At 53.1% G+C, this 18,317-nt stretch overlaps 9 protein-coding genes and 1 non-coding gene across 10 annotated transcripts; 2 read left to right on the forward strand and 8 right to left on the reverse strand.

Annotated features, from left to right (window-relative positions):
* Window positions 1-21: 21 nt before the first annotated feature.
* Window positions 22-1,460, reverse strand: BO95DRAFT_442111 (alpha/beta fold hydrolase). The gene is made up of 4 exons (XM_025586348.1): window positions 1,348-1,460; window positions 1,007-1,294; window positions 683-898; window positions 22-619 (listed from the first exon to the last, which is right to left on the reverse strand). Exons 1-4 carry the CDS (start codon window positions 1,424-1,426, stop codon window positions 375-377), a joined length of 828 nt encoding a protein of 275 aa, XP_025443117.1. The 5' UTR covers window positions 1,427-1,460; the 3' UTR covers window positions 22-374.
* A 30-nt stretch (window positions 1,461-1,490) lies between these two features.
* BO95DRAFT_104349 (permease of the major facilitator superfamily) lies at window positions 1,491-3,205 on the reverse strand. The gene has a single exon (XM_025580335.1). It carries the CDS (start codon window positions 3,003-3,005, stop codon window positions 1,545-1,547), a length of 1,461 nt encoding a protein of 486 aa, XP_025443118.1. The 5' UTR covers window positions 3,006-3,205; the 3' UTR covers window positions 1,491-1,544.
* Window positions 3,206-3,299: 94 nt separating this feature from the next.
* BO95DRAFT_322666 (fungal specific transcription factor domain-containing protein) lies at window positions 3,300-4,638 on the reverse strand (the record flags this gene model as incomplete). The annotated part of the gene is made up of 2 exons (XM_025581822.1): window positions 3,300-4,454; window positions 4,516-4,638. Coding segments are annotated over 2 exons (1,278 nt in total), but the record flags the coding sequence as incomplete, so codon positions are not given.
* A 399-nt stretch (window positions 4,639-5,037) lies between these two features.
* On the forward strand, window positions 5,038-9,170 carry BO95DRAFT_513850 (putative 5-oxoprolinase; the record flags this gene model as incomplete). Its single annotated transcript, XM_025591633.1, has 4 exons — window positions 5,038-5,165; window positions 5,223-5,308; window positions 5,372-7,793; window positions 7,856-9,170. The coding sequence occupies 4 exons, from the start codon at window positions 5,038-5,040 to the stop codon at window positions 9,168-9,170; spliced, it is 3,951 nt and encodes a 1,316-aa protein (XP_025443120.1).
* Window positions 9,171-9,794: 624 nt separating this feature from the next.
* Window positions 9,795-10,187, reverse strand: BO95DRAFT_104358 (uncharacterized protein). The gene has a single exon (XM_025580336.1). It carries the CDS (start codon window positions 10,102-10,104, stop codon window positions 9,874-9,876), a length of 231 nt encoding a protein of 76 aa, XP_025443121.1. The 5' UTR covers window positions 10,105-10,187; the 3' UTR covers window positions 9,795-9,873.
* A 28-nt stretch (window positions 10,188-10,215) lies between these two features.
* On the forward strand, window positions 10,216-10,991 carry BO95DRAFT_494797 (uncharacterized protein; the record flags this gene model as incomplete). The annotated part of the gene is made up of 1 exon (XM_025590798.1): window positions 10,216-10,991. Exon 1 carries the CDS (start codon window positions 10,230-10,232, stop codon window positions 10,989-10,991), a length of 762 nt encoding a protein of 253 aa, XP_025443122.1. The 5' UTR covers window positions 10,216-10,229.
* Window positions 10,992-11,708: 717 nt separating this feature from the next.
* Window positions 11,709-12,119, reverse strand: BO95DRAFT_104367 (uncharacterized protein). Its single transcript, XM_025580337.1, has one exon. The coding sequence runs from the start codon at window positions 12,007-12,009 to the stop codon at window positions 11,767-11,769; it is 243 nt and encodes an 80-aa protein (XP_025443123.1). The 5' UTR covers window positions 12,010-12,119; the 3' UTR covers window positions 11,709-11,766.
* BO95DRAFT_t124 lies at window positions 12,044-12,134 on the reverse strand. Its single transcript has one exon. It is a non-coding gene; the product is annotated as a tRNA-Phe (tRNA).
* Window positions 12,135-12,734: 600 nt separating this feature from the next.
* BO95DRAFT_452582 (FAD/NAD(P)-binding domain-containing protein) lies at window positions 12,735-15,747 on the reverse strand (the record flags this gene model as incomplete). Its single annotated transcript, XM_025588156.1, has 5 exons — window positions 12,735-13,169; window positions 13,381-13,703; window positions 13,778-14,243; window positions 14,838-15,147; window positions 15,215-15,747. 5 exons carry the CDS (start codon window positions 15,745-15,747, stop codon window positions 12,735-12,737), a joined length of 2,067 nt encoding a protein of 688 aa, XP_025443124.1.
* An 802-nt stretch (window positions 15,748-16,549) lies between these two features.
* On the reverse strand, window positions 16,550-17,678 carry BO95DRAFT_494801 (FPP/GGPP synthase family protein; the record flags this gene model as incomplete). The annotated part of the gene is made up of 2 exons (XM_025590799.1): window positions 16,550-17,231; window positions 17,361-17,678. 2 exons carry the CDS (start codon window positions 17,676-17,678, stop codon window positions 16,593-16,595), a joined length of 957 nt encoding a protein of 318 aa, XP_025443125.1. The 3' UTR covers window positions 16,550-16,592.
* Window positions 17,679-18,317: the final 639 nt, after the last annotated feature.

Genomic DNA, 18,317 nt, shown 5'->3' on the forward strand with positions numbered 1-18,317 from the left:
TGTACGGAGTTATTCGAAAGATGAAGGCTTGACTGACAATAGCATCTTTAGCCCCCGCGCACCACTTATCACTGCCCCTAAATATCCCTATCTCCGACGTTCAAACAACGGCATGTTGGACCATATAATATATCTGGTTGATATTGTGAGTCTTGCCCTAATGAAGATGTGATTAGGTAAAGATGAGCCTGAGAGAGCCTGAGATTGAAGACAGATTTCGTGAGTCATGGCATAGTGTCATCAAAACAGGCGTTGCCTCACCTCACCTATATAGATAAGATTGACAAAGATCAATCATGGTGGTATCTCTAGAAACCCAGATGGAGATTTGAAACTGGCCAATGAAGCTGGGCGGTACCATCCTGCTGAGAGTCTTAATTCCGAGCCAAATGCGCCCGAATCATCTTCAAAACCATCTCGTTCTTCTCCAAATGCACACTATGGTTTGCGCCAGCCACAACGGCCAACTTAGCTCCTGGGATCCCCTCCGCAATAATCTCCGATTGCGCCGGCGGACAAATCCAGTCTTTTTCTCCAACAACGGCTAGAGTCTTCGCACTGATCCGATGGAGCCGATCCCGATAGTCAAAGAACTTCTCTGGTGCGGCGTAAAGATCATCTAAGGGACGTGTCAGCCACCGGCGTTTATCGCGCAGCAGAGTGATGGAGCATTGAAGCGTACTATGCGACTCGGCATTGAACACCGTAGCGAGATTCTGCTGCAGAGCAAGATCAGGATCAAACGCCTCTCGATAGAGCGGTGCGGCAGCGTGCATCACGAGCTGGAACTCGATGTCACTGTTGGAGTGACCGAAGATCTTGTCACGGAGCATGTTGATGCTCATCCCGGGCGCTCGGTGGAGACGGGCTTCAAGGGCTTGAATGGCTTGTTCTTCGTCTGTATAGTAGCTCAGACAGGAATGGCGAGATTTTCAGCCTCTGCGCTTCGCTGCAGCATTGAGGTGGGAGTGCTGGTGAAGGGAAACGCGTGGTTGGAATCACTTACGATGGTGCGAGGCAGCGGTGCCTCTCAAGATCAAATGAGACCCTTTATCAGGGTACTCAATGGAGTACTGCAGCGCCAGGAAACCACCGAAGCTGCCGCCGCAGATGATGCACGGGGTGTCTGGCCCTGCAAAGTGACGTCGAAGGGCCTCTATGTCATTCACTAGTTGTTGGAAAGTATACGGCTTGGTGCGCGAACTCTGGCCATGTCCACGATAGTCGAACGAAAGAATGCGGAAGTCATCCTGAGAGAGAGGGGAGTATGCTCTAAAGTCGGAGGTGTGGTCTCCTAGTTTGCGTATCAGCTAGACGTATTTGTGGTGATCACGCAGTGCCACTGACCGAATCCACGACCACCGTGTAGAGTGACGACCAAGGGAGCATCATATCCCGACCAGGCGGTAGGCAAGGTCGGCATCATTCACAGTAATGTGTTCTACCATTTTGTCATGAAAGGGATGTCTAAGAGCACAATCATACGAGAAGGTGGGCAAGTCTCGAGTTCTTATAATGGTGGTCTCACTGATAGCACTAAGAGATTACGTGATGCTGCCGGTCTTCTTCCTCCGCTGCACCACCCGCTGCACTGTATCTATGCCAACTCCCGTCCACAGCGTCAGAGCAACCACAAACGCCAGCCCACTGGCCCACCCATGCGTCTCCTTGAACTCAGGCGCCTGACTGCTGGGAAATTGAAACTGCTGGAAAGGTATGACCACAGCCTGGTCCAACGAGACCATAAACGCCAAAACGAAAGCGCGCAGTTGCTGATCTCCGCCGCAAACAGAATTCACCCAGCCTGCCAACAGAGGGGTATAGCACCCATAACAGCCGCTCAGAATAAACACCGCCATCTTGAATTGCTCCGATACATCCCACGCTGTCAGCACCGCAAAGCAGAAGGTCAACAAACATCCTACTGCAAAGCACACCCGACCGCGCCCTCTCTCACCAAAGAAATCCACAAGATACCCGGTCGCCACCATGAAGACGAAGTTGATCGCGCCCATGCAAGTTGGAAGGGAGTTGATCTGCGGCACTGAGTAATGGCCCGTGGACTTCAGCCACAGGGTAAAATACTGCATCACATACGATCCGCACGTCAACGTCCAGAGACAATACGCCAGCGAGAAGACGTAAAGCTGCCAGCTTCCCAGCACCCGTCGGATCACGCTCCAGTCCAGAAGTCGACGCTGGCTGAGTGGAGTCCGCCCGTCGTCTGCAATCCGCTCAATCGCGCGCTTGCGCTCCCAGTCGCTCAGGTAAAATGCCTGCGTTGTCTCGGGGGTATCCGGGTAGAAGACCAGCCTGTAGGCGGCGACCGGTACCGCCAGAACGAAGTCGAAAATGAAGAGCCATCGCCACGCAGGCATCCCTCCCTTTCCATCCATTCCACGATACAGACCCGCTTGCAGATACCCGGAGAACATCTGACCCAGCACTCCGGACATGACAAATAGGCCACTCCGGCGTGCCATCTCCGACTTCGTGTACCAGCATCCTAGCACGTATTGAATGCCGGGCCACGCTGCGGACTCGAACAGGCCGATACAGAAGCGGAGCGCGTAGAATTCGTGGGCCGTGTTGCATTTGAACAGAAATAGCACGAAAAGGGACCACACGAAGAGACAAAACGGGAGCCAGAAGCGCGGGCGCACACCGGTGAGAATCAGGTTTGAGAACGGTCCGCCGATGATGACGCCGGCGTTGAAATAGGTGTTCATCCAACTGAGTTCATTTCCCGGGCCGAAGTGCAGATCGCTAGCCATTCCGGACGCATAGGCATTCGTCACATTGTTGCCGTCAAGCTGTTTGATGAAGAAACACAGGCAGCTATAGCTCAACAAGAACCAGTCCAATTTGAAGATAAGCCATTTCTCTTCTTTGGAGGTATTGGGCTCGTGCCAGTGGAGGAGCGCCCATCGTCGCCACGGCGGCGGAGGTTCTGTGACAGCCGCAGGAGGCCGTTTCCCTGGATCGGTGCCTATCGACGACATCATGAAGTTGCGACGCACTGCATCTCTGCATCCCACCGTATATTGGACGTGACTTTATACATATCGCACGGAGCAACATCTATTGATAACATACATCCTGCAGATGGTGCAATCCGACATAAATTGCCTGATCAGGAACTGCAGTAGCGTCCGTCTTCGGAGCGGGGCCGACAGTGTTCTAGCCACGAAGAGTTAGAAAAAAGAACAGACAGCGTCTGACTCGTTCAAACGAGATAAGAATGGCGCAAATTTCGGGGACTGCCCCTCCACCCGAGCGAAGCTGACGCGCGTTGGCTCTTCCCAGCCAACGATACCCTGGTAACAATTGGCCCGGCCTAGGGTGTCACCCAGCAAGGATAACATCTCCAGCCGTAATGACTGCACGCTATCATCATTGATACCAATAGCATGCCCTGTAATGCTTTCTTCAAGCTTTTGCATCAAAACCACCAAATGATGCGCCTGTCGCCACTGTGGTGGGAAGCTTCCTAGAATATCTATACAGACATGGGCCTCGATTCGGATAAGATCGGCCAGGTCTGCGTCGGATACAAAGCAATGCAGCAAAACCAAACAGGCTGGTACCAGCCGATTTAGCGTGATCCGGTTCAACGGCAATTGTCGGCTACCAAGAAGAACTCGATTGTACTGGAGAAACTTCCTTACCAGCTTCAGCAGGGATCTGATATGGAAGGCCCCACTGGCGTCCGAACGAGCATTAAATCGACATGGATAATACAGCAGCAAAAGCAGGTGATAGTATCGCGCATTTAACCAACCCATGGTATCATGTACGCGCACATTATCAAGCTCCGGTTGGGAAATCAGGCAACCTTGGCTATACCAGTTTTCGATTTCCAACCGTAGTTTGGCTGTGATTATGCTGCAATCGAAGGGAGCTTTCTTCTCGGGTGAGCGTCCGCTCGCCAGATGTACTGTGGAGAGAATTCGTGCCTCTAGTTGGCGCAGCTCGATAACATGTCGACTGACCTGCAGCACGGCAGCCACCTCCGCCCTCTCTGGCGTGGCGAATTCTTCAACCGTGATAGTTGGCAAAGGAATCATGGAGTCCTCAACTGTGAGGCCCGGGGACTGGCCGACTGACACCGCCATCATCCGGTCTAGCACGAAGATACTCCAGAAGAGGCGGCGACGGAGCTGGACGGCCTGTGGGGTCAAGCCGTCCTCCCACAACCCCGGTTGAGTGAGGCCCAGGCTCACGGCTTGGCGGGTGACGATGCCCACAATGGTCCAAGTGGACGGGCCCTGTGGATCGAAAAGCGAGTATAGAGCCAAGAGAATTAGGATGTGGATCGAGTGGATGCTTTCGCTCATGGTGCATCGCTGCAGGATCTCGGCATATGCGATCGTAAAGCCGGCAGTCCCTGCACTTGGGGCCTTTCCTGATCGCTCAAGGCTTGTATGGCCGATCGCCATTGCCATGTACAAAACCTGCGTTCTTGCGTTAATGCTGCCTTGTGCACGGAGGCATGAAAAGTCCGCGCGAACTCACCATTGCATCGTCCTCAGGTCCATCATTGGGTACGTCCGCTGCCGCTCGCAAAATCCACTCTTTATCGAGGAAAGGGTACGCCCGGTAAACATGATGCAGGAAGGCCTCAACCAGCACGATTGAACTTGCAATCGGCCCATGAGGCTTGATCAGGCGTTGCGCCAGGCCAACTTGCGGAGTTTGAATTGCTTCAAGCTCATTGATATGTTGCGTCAACTCATCCAGCCGGGCCTGCAGCGCTTCCACCTCATCTCGCCCACCGGGATACGAGCATTTCCGACCGGCGTGAAGGCATGAAGCACAGACGGGACGCGACCTATCACATCTCTTCTTCATGCCTCGACAGCGATCGCACGCGGGGTGAGAGTTGCCCCTATTTTGACTGTTGAAGTTGGCGGGGTCTGTTGAGGTAGAGCGAAGCAGGCGGAATCGGTCACTTTGGTAGGCACGACCTTTTTTGGTAATTTTAACGGCATGTTGCCGATGTGGAGATAGAAGCTCAGTCTCGTGGGAGGGAGCGATATGGTAGATGAGTGGGGAGATAACGCCTGTCGCTATCAAGCAGGCGGATGGTGTTATTTGTTGCTGATCGGAGTTCTCCCGAACTACCCCGACTCGAGTCATGAAAGGCACAATGAGAAGCGCATGAAGTACTTAACTCAGAAGAAGAAAAAGCAGCACCTCTGCTGCTGATAAATCCAGCCAAGTCCCTTCTCGAAAGAGAAGTTGCGCGACACCACCGTTGAGATTTACCACGTCATCATGCACTCCCCCGACATCAACATTGCGATTGGTGCGAATACAATGTTTCAGTCCTGTGTATGGCTCAAGTCAGAAAGCTAACCGATGCGATCAGATCGCGGTGGCACATTCTGCGATGTTCTGGTCCAAGTTGCAGGCCAGCCAGATCTTGTATTCAAGCTACTCTCCGAAGATCCGACCAACTATCGCGATGCCCCGACCGAGGCAATCCGGCGCGCCCTAGAAACCATTGAGGGATGTAGCATTCCCAAATCAGCCAAATTAGACGGCTCACGGATTGCATCTTGTCGCATCGGTACTACGATCGCCACCAACGCACTTTTAGAGGGCAAAGGTAAGAAGTTTGCTTTCGTGGCCACCCAGGGCTTTCGAGATGTGTGCACCATCGGAGACCAGACTCGACCGAGGCTTTTCGATCTCAATGTCCGGAAGGCTACGCCTCTTCACCACAAGGCCGTAGAGATTGACGAGAGAATCACAATCGAGGACTATGATCTCAATCCGTTCCCGCTGGACATTTCAAGGGATGTTTCCGACCCGGCTCTGGTCCAAACGGCCAGTGGCGAAATTGTTCGGGTGATTCAGCCCCTGAATGTCGAAGCGGTCTGCGAGACCCTGCGCGAGCTGAAGGCAGAGGGGTATGATTCTGTAGCAATCGCATTTATGCACTCATATCTCCACCCGGGGCACGAGGAGACAACAGCCACCTTGGCCCGCGATGTTGGCTTCAAGTATGTCACCACATCAGCTGAAGTCAGCCCTGCCATCAAGTATCTCCGCCGAAGTAACTCGGTGTGCTCCGAAGCGTTTCTGTTCCCGATTGTCCAACGATATGTCGCCGGCTTCGAAGATGGGTTTTCTGTTCTACCACAACGTGTCGATTTTATGTGCTCAGATGGAGGACTGCGGTCATCCCGGAAGTTTCGAGGAAACGAAGCCCTCCTCAGTGGTCCCGCTGGCGGAATTGTTGGGATAGCGAAGACATGCTTCGATCCTAGCAATCCAACTCCCATAATCGGTTTCGACATGGGAGGGACCAGTACTGATGTCTCACGGTATGATGGATCTTTTGACTACCTCAGTGAGACGACGATAGCCGGCCGCCTTATAACTATCCCGATGTTGAATATCGCTACAGTGGCTGCTGGAGGAGGATCGATTCTCTTCGCCCGAAATGGGCTGTTTGTGGTAGGTCCCGAGAGTGCAGGAGCACATCCAGGTCCTGCGTGCTACCGCAAAGGGGGACCTTTGACTGTCACAGACGCGAACCTCTTCTTAGGGAGGTTGGTGCTGTCCTCTTTTCCCTCAATCTTCGGACCGAACGCAGACCAGCCGCTTGATTATGAGGTAACGGCTCGCAAGTTTGAAGAGATCACCCGGAAAATCAACCAGCAAACGGGGCAGACCCTGAGTCCGGAAGAAACGGCACTTGGCTTTATAAATGTTGCCAACGAAACCATGAGCCGTCCGATACGAAATGCCACCGAATCTCGCGGCTTTCATCCCGAACACCATAATCTTGTAAGTTTTGGGGGCGCGGGTGGCCAGCACGCCTGTTCAATTGCTAGTCGGCTGGGTATCAGGCGCATTCTAATCCACAAGTACTCGTCGATCCTATCTGCGGTCGGCATTTCGAAGACAGAGTTGCAGGCGGAGGCCATCGAACCGTCTGTCGCCACTTTTGATCCATCAATCCTTCCCAATCTCAACGCTCGATTCGCTGCCTTGAAAGATAAAGTCAAGGACGAACTAATATCTCAAGGGGCGAGGGTCGAGTCAGTGCGCTTTGATGAATCTTTGAGCTTGAGGTATCAGAAGACTGACACTAATCTGACCATTTCCAAGCCGGGGGATGAGGATTATGGTACCGCGTTTCAAGAGACACATCGCCGCGAATTCGCATTCGCGTTGGATCGGCCCGTAATTATCGACGCGTTGCAAGTACGTGGGACGGGTGGAGTCGAGGAATGGCAAGCGACTCCAGCGTCGCCTTTCAAGGCCTTAGACGAGGCGAAGATCCAGCGGAAAGAAGCCAAATCTCAAAGTCTGCAGAGAGTCTTCATCGAGACCTCGTGGCAGGATATACCATACTACACTTTGGAGTCCCTTGGTCATTTTACCGTCCTAGAAGGCCCAGCAATTATTATTGACGCAACACAGACTATATTCGTGGAACCAGACTGGGAGGCCTACATTCTTCCGGAGCACATCGTTCTCGAGGCAATCGACCGCAAGCCAAATAAAAGCTCTTGGGTAGAATCTCAGATCACCAATCCGATCCAGCTCTCCATCTTCTCCCATCGCTTTATGGCGATCGCCGAGCAGATGGGTAGCATACTACAGCGGACCTCTATTTCCACCAGCATCAAAGAACGTCTGGATTTCTCCTGTGCCATATTCTCTCCAGATGGCAAGCTTGTAGCTAATGCTCCTCACATCCCCATCCACCTTAGGAGCATGCAATACGCGATCCAAACCAGCACCGTCTCTGGGAAGGCAAGCTTCGACCGGGTGATGTTCTTCTTACCAACCATCCAGAATGCGGCGGCACTCACCTCCCAGATCTCACTGTTATCAGTCCAGTCTTCACCGGCACGAACGAGACCCTAGCCTTCTACGTCGCCTCACGAGGCCACCACACCGACATCGGAGGCAAGGGAATCACAGCAATGATGCCCGACTCCAAGGAGCTCTGGGAAGAAGGGCTAAACGTGCAATCCCTCAAAATCGTGGACAATGGCGTCTTCCTCGAAGACGCAGTCCGAGCAGCGTTCGAAGCCGCCGGCGACCACCCAGGCTGCAGCCCCAGCCGACGGATCAACGACAACATCTCCGACCTTAAAGCCCAGATCGCGTCCAACCAACGCGGCATCCTCCTCCTCCAGAACCTCTGCGACCAATTCTCCCTCCCCACCGTCCACCGCCACATGCACGGGATCCAATCCAATGCCGAAGCCGCGGTGCGCCACTTCTTCCGCACCCTGAGCGCCCAGCACCCCTCCCCGCTGACGGCAGTCGACCACTTCGACGACGGCACCCGGATCCAGGTGACCATCACGATCGACCCAACCACGGGCGGAGCCATCTACGACTTCGCGGGCACCGGCCCGCAGAGCTGGGGCAACTACAACTGCCCGATCTCCATCACACACTCGGCCGTCATCTACACGACGCGCTGCCTCATCGACGAGGACATCCCCTTGAACGACGGCTGCCTGGCGCCCATCGACATCCGCATCCCGCGGGGGTCGATCCTCCGCCCCAGCGCCTCCGTCGCCATCTGCGGCAGCACTCTCGCCAGCCAGCGCGTCATCGACACCATCCTCCGTGCCTTCGGCCGGTGCGCCGCCTTCTCCGGCTGCACCAACAGCTTCGGCTGGGGACTCGGCGGCAAGGATCCCGTCACCGGGACGATCACCCCCGGCTGGAACTACGGGGAGACTGTGGGCGGCGGGTGCGGCGCCGGCCCCGCCTGGCACGGCGAGAGCGCCATTCAGTGCCACTCGACGAATACCAAGATCACGGACGCCGAGGTCGTGGAGAAGCGCACCCCGGTGATCGTGCGGAGGCATGCGGTGAACCGCGACACGGGTGGACGCGGGAAGTTCCGCGGTGGGGACGGCGCCACGAGACTGATTGAGGCGCGGGTGCCCTTGCGGTTTAGTATTCTCAGTGACCGCCGGGTGTCTGCACCGTATGGGATGGAAGGGGGCGGGGAGGGTTCTGTGGGGACGAACTTTGTGTATAGGTGGAATGAGAGGAGGACGGGGTATGAGAAGCTGTCGTTGGGGGGGAAGGCGGCGTTGGCGTTGGAGGCCGGGGAGTTGATGGAGGTCAATAGTCCGGGTGGTGGGGGGTGGGGAATTGCTTTGGAGGGTGAAGATGATGTGTGATTGAAGTATGACTACCGAAGCTTCCCGTGATCGAGAGACTTCTTCTCGTTTGGTTAGTCTGGTTGCAAGATACAACGTACGAGTGATAGCTTGCTATATTTGTTTTTATGGCTACTATATGCTGCTATTAAAAATTTGTATGTGACCAACACAGTTATAAGCAAGGAGTTGCCGTAACAAGCATGATTATACTGCTAGTGAGAGCCCTAGAGTAAGGGTCTGTCATAAGGAAGAGATACGGGTAACTTGGTAAGCCGGCTACTGGATAGACTACTAGATAGACTAGTGGATAGACTACTGGATAGATTACCAGATATGCTTATAAATGTGCCACAAGACCAGCTAGAGAGATACTCGATAGCTGGATAATCATTCCTTTGAGATACCTTTCACATAGTGAATAGCTTCTGCTTGAAAACATTTCGCCTTTGTGTACAGAAGATCCCTGGGGACTTTCAGTATATTTAAGCAGTAGTGATATACGAAATAAAAGTTACATGTAGATAGCTCAATTAGTATTAGCCAGGCACCGACAACACAATTGAATTGTTCTACATGACCCCTCCCCAGGACTTATCAATATCAAGATATTCCAACACGCCCGTGAGATGAAGTCCACCAAGCCTCACTTCACTGCCACGAATTCACCAGACAAGCGCAATAACACAATCCTGAAACAAATTCCCAAACAAGGACCACAGCTCTAAATCATCAAAGACCAAAGAAGAACCTCCCAGCCATATTCCACCCAGAATAGAAAGAACACACCAACCGGCAACCCACAAACAACGGACCACAGCGACAACCTCCATCCAACCCACCCAACGACGCTCAAACACAACCTCCCACCTTCGACAACCACCAGTCCACGACGGCACCTTCCTCTCTCAGCCCTGATATCGCAGCATATAAAACCACCACCACAATCTCCCATCCCAGACGACAGTAACGTACCGTACGCTCCCAACACTCACAAAAACCCTCAAACCAAACGAACCCAACTAACAACCACCCTAACCTCCAGCGTTCCTCTCCAAAGCGAGAACCCCAGCAAAAGGAATGGACACTCCCATCCACCCAAATCTAACCCACCTCGCGACCCTGTCACATCGCTCCCGCCAACGAAACGAAGCCCGCATCAGCTGGGCCTACATCAGCGACACGCCCGCGGACGTGGTCTGCGGGCTGTGCGGGGAGCACGAGCACCTGTGCGCGGACACGCGGTTCTGGCGGTGTCCGATGGCGGCGTGCGGGCACAGCGCCTGGCACGATAGCTGCCTGGACGGGAGGTTTGAGCGGGAGGCGGCGGCGGGCCGCGCGCTGGCGTTCGGGTGTCCGGCTTGCGGGACGGGGTGGTGGCTGCGGAGTGAGATGAGTGCGGAGGGGGCGCAGCTGCGCGAGGCGTGGCAGGAGATGCAGATGTTGATGCTGTTGCGGGAGGTGGAGGAGATGGAGGGGTGGAGTGCGCTGGGTTTGCAGCTGGGTGGGCTGGAGGGTGGGCAGGAGCTGGATGGGCAGCAGCAGGGTATCCAGCAGCTGGCTTTGGAGCAGGAGCGCCACCTCAGCCAGCTCTACCAGGAGTACAAGCTCAAGAAGCAGCTGAGGCAGCAGCAGGCTTGGGCGGAGGAGCGCCACCTCCGCGAGGTTTACCAGCAGTATCTGCTGAAGGAGCAGCAGCAACAGCAGCAACAGCAGCAACAGCAGCAACAGCATCGTACCGACCAGCTCTACCAGCAGTATCAGCAGGGCTTAGAGCAGCAGGACCTAGAGCGACAGTATCACACCCACCAGCTCTACCATCTAAAGCAGCAACAGCAGTAACAGCTACAGCAGAATTTGATGCCGCTGCTACAGCCGGACATATTGGGTGAAGACACCTGAGAGCTACTGGTTTTGGTCCTTGATGGTTTGTTATTTTTCCTTCTGCCTTCACCGTTGACCTTAAGTCCTTTTGAGCGATAATTTTCAATAAACTTTCGTCCTCATTCAAAGTAAATATTTTCGCAAGTTTAACTGTCGCATATTGAATTTGCTTTCTGAGTATTGAGAACCACAAACTGCACATTTCGAGGAATGTTGCGCGACATTTTAGGCTCGGTGATGATTCGGGTGCTCCTGGCGCCGATAGCTTGCGCTGCAGCGTCTAAGGTCATTAGTGAAGAAACGTCCATTGTTGGCGGAAGATCCGCCAACTCCGGAAATCCCTTTGTAAGTTACCTTACTTGAGTTATTGGTAATGAATGAACCGAGCCATTCAATGAGAGCGTTGCGATTTGAGTGCCTCAGCGGGGGGGAGATGACGCAACTTCTTGATCTTTGGTGGTTATTGATGATTACAACCAACTGGAATATCAATCAACATGCGACGCAACCTGGTAACCATGTTGGATCACGTGGATAAATTACTTGGGAACGCCGACAATTACACCGTGTAGGCAAAAGAAGGGCAAGACACTGACCGATTCGATCTTCTGCGCCAAAAGACTGTGGATCCTGTCATCTACAACAGGCTAGCCGGCCCATATGGCAGACAATCTGTGCATTCATAAATACGCCAATTGGTTAAGCCTATTCTACAGGTCGGCAAAGTATTTGTCTATGTCAATATACAAAACCTCTGCCCCACCAGTTTCTTGGCAGGTTCCTTGGCTAGGTAATCAAAAGCCCACTCCTTCACGATCCCATGGGCGTGTATCAAGATCGATTTATCTCTCTCCACATTGTCAGTTAATTTTCTGGGGTTGAAGGTGGTACTGGCGAAATGTTGCAGTGGGACGGACGATCTACCCCAGCATAATAGTACAACCTCCACGGCGGACCCACTCTCGAAGACCCACATATCGTAACAGAGAAAAATGAAAAAAAAGGAAGAATGGGACGAGCCGGGCTTGAACCGGCCACCTTCAGATTTATGGCCGAAGTTTGTGCTTCAGTCTGACGCGCTCCCAGATGCGCCATCGTCCCAATTGTTTAAGAATCCTCAAATCTAATGAAACATGACTCAAGAAACGTATAAGCCTGGGAGTAGTGTCTCCAAGCAGAAAAGACTTTGACACAGCTCTGAGTGACTAAACATTTGCAAATGGCACTTATGAATGCTAGGTTTGATAAACCATTGATAGGACCGGTTCACCATAAACGGACGGATATAATAAGCACATTGGCTTTGTTCAGCATAATGGTTTGAGGAATGGTCATATGCTGGGGCTAGTGCTTTATTGTCATCTGCTGCTCGTCGTGTGGGGAGCGAGAAATTTTTCCGCAGTGCAAGAGTATGCTATTCTTGTTGGTATGAACCTTCCAGAAACTGAGGTCTCGACCTGAATATAACTCTTGGTATGGGTTCGTCATCCACGTCAAGGATAAGAACTCTGAGGCCGTGCTTCGATGATTGCTTGGTAGACCTGAGACTCTATTGGTGGTTGTAGCTGCACTAATACAGGCATACCTGACGCCGGAGGCTACCATAGGTGAGAAGCCTGGATAGATTGTAGTCAGCCTTGTATAAAAATATTTCGAACATGAAATGGCATTGTACCGTAGTACCACGATTTTCTACGCCAGTCAATCCTTGCGCACCCAATTTTCAAACGCCGCCTCACAGTCCCGAATCACATCCAGACCCAGCGTCTGTCTCATTGAGAAAGAGAAGAGCCAACTCCAGTCGCTCTCGCGGGTGACGCCCATATAAGCCAGAAAAAAGTCGCGGAGCCTTTGGACAATCCCGTCTGCGAAATGGAGTAGGAACCGGTTGATGCGCGCAGCCCGCACATTGCGTGTTGTACGTCCTTTTCGGAGTTGTTCGTAAAGCTTCAGGATCGACGCAATGCTGTCTGCGGTGGACATCTCTTTCCCCTCGGATCTAGATTGCGATAGATGGCTCTGCAAGAGCCCGAGAAGTTTCCCGAGCACGGCTCCATCTTCAACAGCCATTGCCGCGCCTTGGGCTTGATAAGGCAGGGTGGGATGACAGGCGTCGCCGAGGAGAGCCACTCGACCCTGTACTTCGGTCAGCAACCCGCGCAATAGCCATCAAGAGACTCAAACCTTCGTCCATGTAGGCAGCTCCGGCAGCTGGGTCAGCTTCCACTTGTAGACCGAGGTGACGCGCGACAGAAGCTTTTCCAATCTAGCAGCTTGTCAGCGGATGCTTCAACTATAACCCCAATCCTTAAACCACCCTGCACAGAAGAGACAACAAGAAAAAAACATACGTAGGATCCCACCCAGCATAACTCTCACGCATCTCCTGCACCCCGGCCTCCTCCCTCCTCTTTCCCGACGGCAGATCATCCGGCCGCAGCAAGACCAGATTGAATTCCCTCCCACCCCTTACCGGGTAGAAGATAGTATGCTTCCCGGGCCCGAGGTAGCTCGTGACCGCCACACGCCGACACAGCTCCTCCACCCTGTCGTCCCGGAGAGCCTCAAGCTCCGACCTCGGAATCACCGCCCTATACGCCAGATCGCCGGTCTCCTGAGGCATCGCTCCATCCCCACCAACCACCCACCCCCGAACCTGCGACCAGAGCCCTAGCGCCACCACCGTCAGCACACCCCACCCCTCCCCGGAGTACGACCCAGAAAAGAAGAGAAAAAAAACACACCATCGGCCCCCAAAACAACATCCCCGCGCACCCGCTCCCCACCCACCAACAGCACAGCGGGGCCCTCAAAGTCCACTCCCTCCACCGCCACCCCCAGCCTGACTTCGGCCCCGAGCCGGACGGCCTCCTCATACAGCACGCGATGGTAATCCGCTCGGTGGATGATCAACCACGGCGCCCCGAACTCTCGCACAATCCCCTCCCCGAAGGGCATGGACCGGAGGAGGTCGCCCGACGCGTAGCGCCGGAAATCCACGTGCTCGAGGACTTTCGCTCCTCCTTCGTGGAGAAGTTTGGGGAGCAGACCCAGGTCGCGCATGACGCGCGTGCCGTTGGGCGGGATCTGGATGCCGGCGCCGGCGGTCTGCAGGTGGGGGCACTTCTCGAGGACGAGGACGTCGAGGTTTTGCTTCGTGCAGGCAATGGCGGTGGTGAGGCCGCCGAGGCCGGCGCCTATGATTACTATCTTCATGGTTTATGTGGAAAACGGATTGGTGGATTGGTGGTTTTGGATGGAGAGATGGGAGGGATGGACGGATGGACGGATGGCAATGGCATGATGGGGGGATGGGCGGACCGGAGCGGGAGGGACACTTGGACCACCAGCCTGGTTTCCGCTTTTCCGCCGCAGGGGGGTTCCCATCTATTTATTTACTGTACAGTACCTTACTGTAATGTACACCTTAGGAAGTAGGTGCTGTAAAGTCACAACTCAACAGACTGGATGTCATTCTGATTTATTCTCTCTTCATTTGTTCTTTTCCTTGTGTCTTTCTTACTGGTGTTTTCTTGAGTACCCTTGTTTTGGGCTTGCTGCGTAGGAAGACTCTTGCGAACTACAAGCTAGCCACATTCACTACGTGTGACCACTGAGCCAGCTCGGAGTGCATTACTAGCAAACAGAGCAACAGACAAAATAATATTAGAAATAGAATAAGAAATAAAAAAAAACAAGAAAGAAGAAAGAAAAAAGAACCCGCTGTTTGAGGTCAATCCAATCTAACATCATGGATCCTCATTCCCTTTTAACCAATCCAACCCAAAGTTAATTAGCCTTAACCCCCACATAATAATACAAGGTGATTAAAGGCCACTGCACTGTCCGGCTTCCACTCGCAAATTTCCACCCGGTCACATCCACCACCTCCTGCCGCTGCAATAGCGCCGAGATCTCCTCGGGCGTCCGCGTCCGCAGACACGAGATGAGCCCATCAACCCAAAGCGCCAGCGCTGTCACCGGCACCACATACGTAAAGAACAGATGCACGGGCGACCACCAGTACGAGCGCAGCGTCACGAGGTACGTGAAGAAGAAAATCAGCGGGGAGCACAGGCACGTCCAGAGGTCCCGGGCGGTGATTTCGAAGATCCTACTTGCTGTCAGTACATGATCCCCAGTACAAACAAAAGATAAAGAAACGGGCTGAATTGGCATACACAAACGCATCCGCCTCCTCGACCGCATTCTGCAAGATCTTTTGGGCATCCTCATCCTTGAAGTGGTGGAAACAGATGTTGAAGATGCGACACTCCTTGCGATCCTTGGGGGTGTAACGCGGGGCATCCCGCGCGTCCACGGCGGAAGGAATGTAGGAGATGTTCTGCTGCTTCTTGGTGATGCCCTTCCAGGCCTCAAGATGAGGGAAAAGGTCGGTGAGCAGGAATCGGACCGGCCGAGCGCTGCTGTCGCTGCCGTTGGTCTGCTCGAGGGTTCGATTGAGTTCCCGTTCGAGCAACGGGGTGGGCCCGCCGGCGCCGGCGCAGAGGTCGACGAACAAGAACGACGACACATCCGGCAGATACTCACGGATGACGGTGCAGGCCTGGGTGGCTAGGCTGCCGTGGCTCCATCCGGGGATGGACAGGTGCCAGAGCTGCGTGAGCGTGAACTGCTCGTGTTGGTGCAGCCAGTCTGGGAGCCAGGATTGGTCACCCAGTTCGTAGAATTGGATGCGGGGCCACTTGAGCATTATGCATGTGCTTAGGGAAGGATTGTAGGAAATGGTCGTGGAATGGTCATTGGTTAGTTAAGAGGAGAATGAAGAGACAATAAGCTGGAAGCTGGGGGGAGGGGATGGAGCTGTTTAATAGGGAGGGCGGTGGTGCCTTCCTAGGTTTGTGGGGTTTGGTTCCGGATACCGGATGGGGGGTTCATCCTGACGTCCTTCTCCAGCGGCCGCTCACCGCTTAGCATCATCCACTCGCGGAGTTTACTGCCTCTCTATTGAGTCCAGTGCTCGATTGTTGTCGGTACGGAAATTTGGTAAGCATTACTGAGGGTTTTCATAGAACAACAGTACCTAAAGATAAGCTTCATTTGTGCATTGTATCTTGCATGGATACTACTAGCACTACTAGTCAATATAAAATTACACAGCAGACGGGAAGTAACGGGATCATCCTGGATAAAGGCCGAAGTTGTGCAACAAAGCGATCATATCATTAAGTTATAGGCATCTGTCTTTAGGTTACCTTCTGACGAGATTTCCACTCTTTTGTGAGTCGGTTTATTATACAACTTACTTATGACAACGTGAACTTCTACCAATGTCACTATCGGAGGAATCTTCGGGCAAAACCAGATCTCCTCAATTTGCATCCTGATAGGATAACTAGATCATTGTAATGAAGAACAAGAAAGTTCATCGCATGAAAGGGAAATAAAAGAAAGGAATGTAATCCAACAGATTACAAACACCGAGCCCCCGCCGAGCCCCCACCCACTCCCTAAACACCATGCTCCACCTTCCATAAAACCAACCACCGAATTCCCAAAGCAGAAGATCTAACCAGAGGTACGGATCCAAGTCAACGTCTAAGCGGCCAACTTCATCAAGATCTCCCTCAAGGCGGGGTTAGTAGAGCCGAACGCTTTTTCAAGATCTGTGACCATCTCCATCAACTTATCTTCCCACGCTTTGATGGCGACTTCCGTGGCTTTCATCGCGCCGGACTTATCCAACATGGCCAAAACCTTCATCTTATCCTCAAACTCCATACCACCCTTCCTGTACTTCAGCCGACCAAAAAGCTCCAAAAGGGGCCTCTTGAACAGGTAGTTTATCTCACAACACATGACCACAGGATAGCTAAACTTGCCTTCGTCAAGGTCCTCACAGAAGCCTTTCTGGGCGGTGTAGGATGTATCCTTCAGATTACGGTAGTCGTCGCGGACCTGAAAGTACAATCCGAGCTCGTTCATGAAGCGATCGAATGTCTCCACCAGCGATTCCTGCTCCTCCTGCGGGTGTGGGTTGGCAGGGAGGATCGCGGATCCCGAGCCGGCGAGGCAAAACATCAGTCTCGAGATCAGCTGGAACAGCGCTCCGGTCTTGCCGGCGACCATCTCCAGGTACTGCTCGCGAGTTGGGCAATAGTTCCGCCCCTTCCAATCGAGGTCCCAAGACTGGCCGGTGAACAGGGACTTAAGGCCTGTATGCATTATCTCCTGGGCCTGATGGGATTGAGCTTCAATGGAGGAGGGAGACGAGGTGATGGGAGGAGTTAGGATTTCGTTCTGAGCCTCAGCCTGGCCCTGGTCATAAGCTTGGGTGTGAGCATGGGTCTGGGCCTGAGCTCGAACCTGTCCACGAACCAACAGATCGACCTTCTGGAATGTTTCGACAATCATAAACGTCGCGGTGTTGATGGACTGCCCCACGCCGAAGACCATGTGGGTAGCCGCCTGGCCCCGGCGCAGGGGAGATTGGTCTTGTATGTCGTCGAGGATTAGAGAGGCATTGTGAAGCTGGTTCACAACTTCAGTCAAACCTGCGAGCATCGCCGCGGGCAAGTGAAACCAGACGTTGAGCGCCGCGAGCAGCATTGCCCGTACATTCTTGCTAGGCAGGCTTGAGATGTACTCCTTTGGGGCGTCGAGGGCCTGAGTATTCGCGTCCATCTTCTAGGCTGTCTACCGTTTGGGATGGAGCTCTTTTGCGGATTTCAGGGTTAAAAAGTGGGTCTCGGGGGTGTGCTCGTGGTTCGTGCTTTATGCGTATCTTCAGTGAGGTGTATTGTTAGCTGTGCTGTCTGGTCTGATATTTTTCTACATGCGTCGTCCTTATTTCTTACGCGTTGGAGGATAAGACTTGACTCAGGGCTTCGGGGACGCACGTGAGGTAATTTGTAAAATTCTTGGACAGATGCTCACTTACTTGTAGTGATGATTGCTGTCGAGATGTTCGTTGGTTGACTTGAATGTCTACCTGATGATACTAATGATCTGTATCAGTGATGCGGCTGCCTTTCGTCTTCATGGGTCGGAGTGTGAAGTTTTGTTCAGGTTGTTGAGGATAAAGATGAGGTCATTCTTCAAAGGCCTGGATGAATAGCTACTTACTTGTGAAGGTAATTGCTTTCAAGATGTCTGTTTGATGGATTTGAATATCAGCCTGATGATCTCTGTCAGAAATACAATTTAACTTCTTCTTTATGCGCTGGAGTGTGAGGCTTTGTTCAAGATGATAGGGATCCAGTTGGGGCAAGTTGTGAAAGTCCTGAATAAATATATACTTACTGAAAGTAACCAAAGTACTAT

This window comes from Aspergillus brunneoviolaceus (genome assembly GCF_003184695.1).
Source record: "Aspergillus brunneoviolaceus CBS 621.78 unplaced genomic scaffold BO95scaffold_27, whole genome shotgun sequence".
NCBI lineage: Eukaryota > Fungi > Ascomycota > Eurotiomycetes > Eurotiales > Aspergillaceae > Aspergillus > Aspergillus brunneoviolaceus.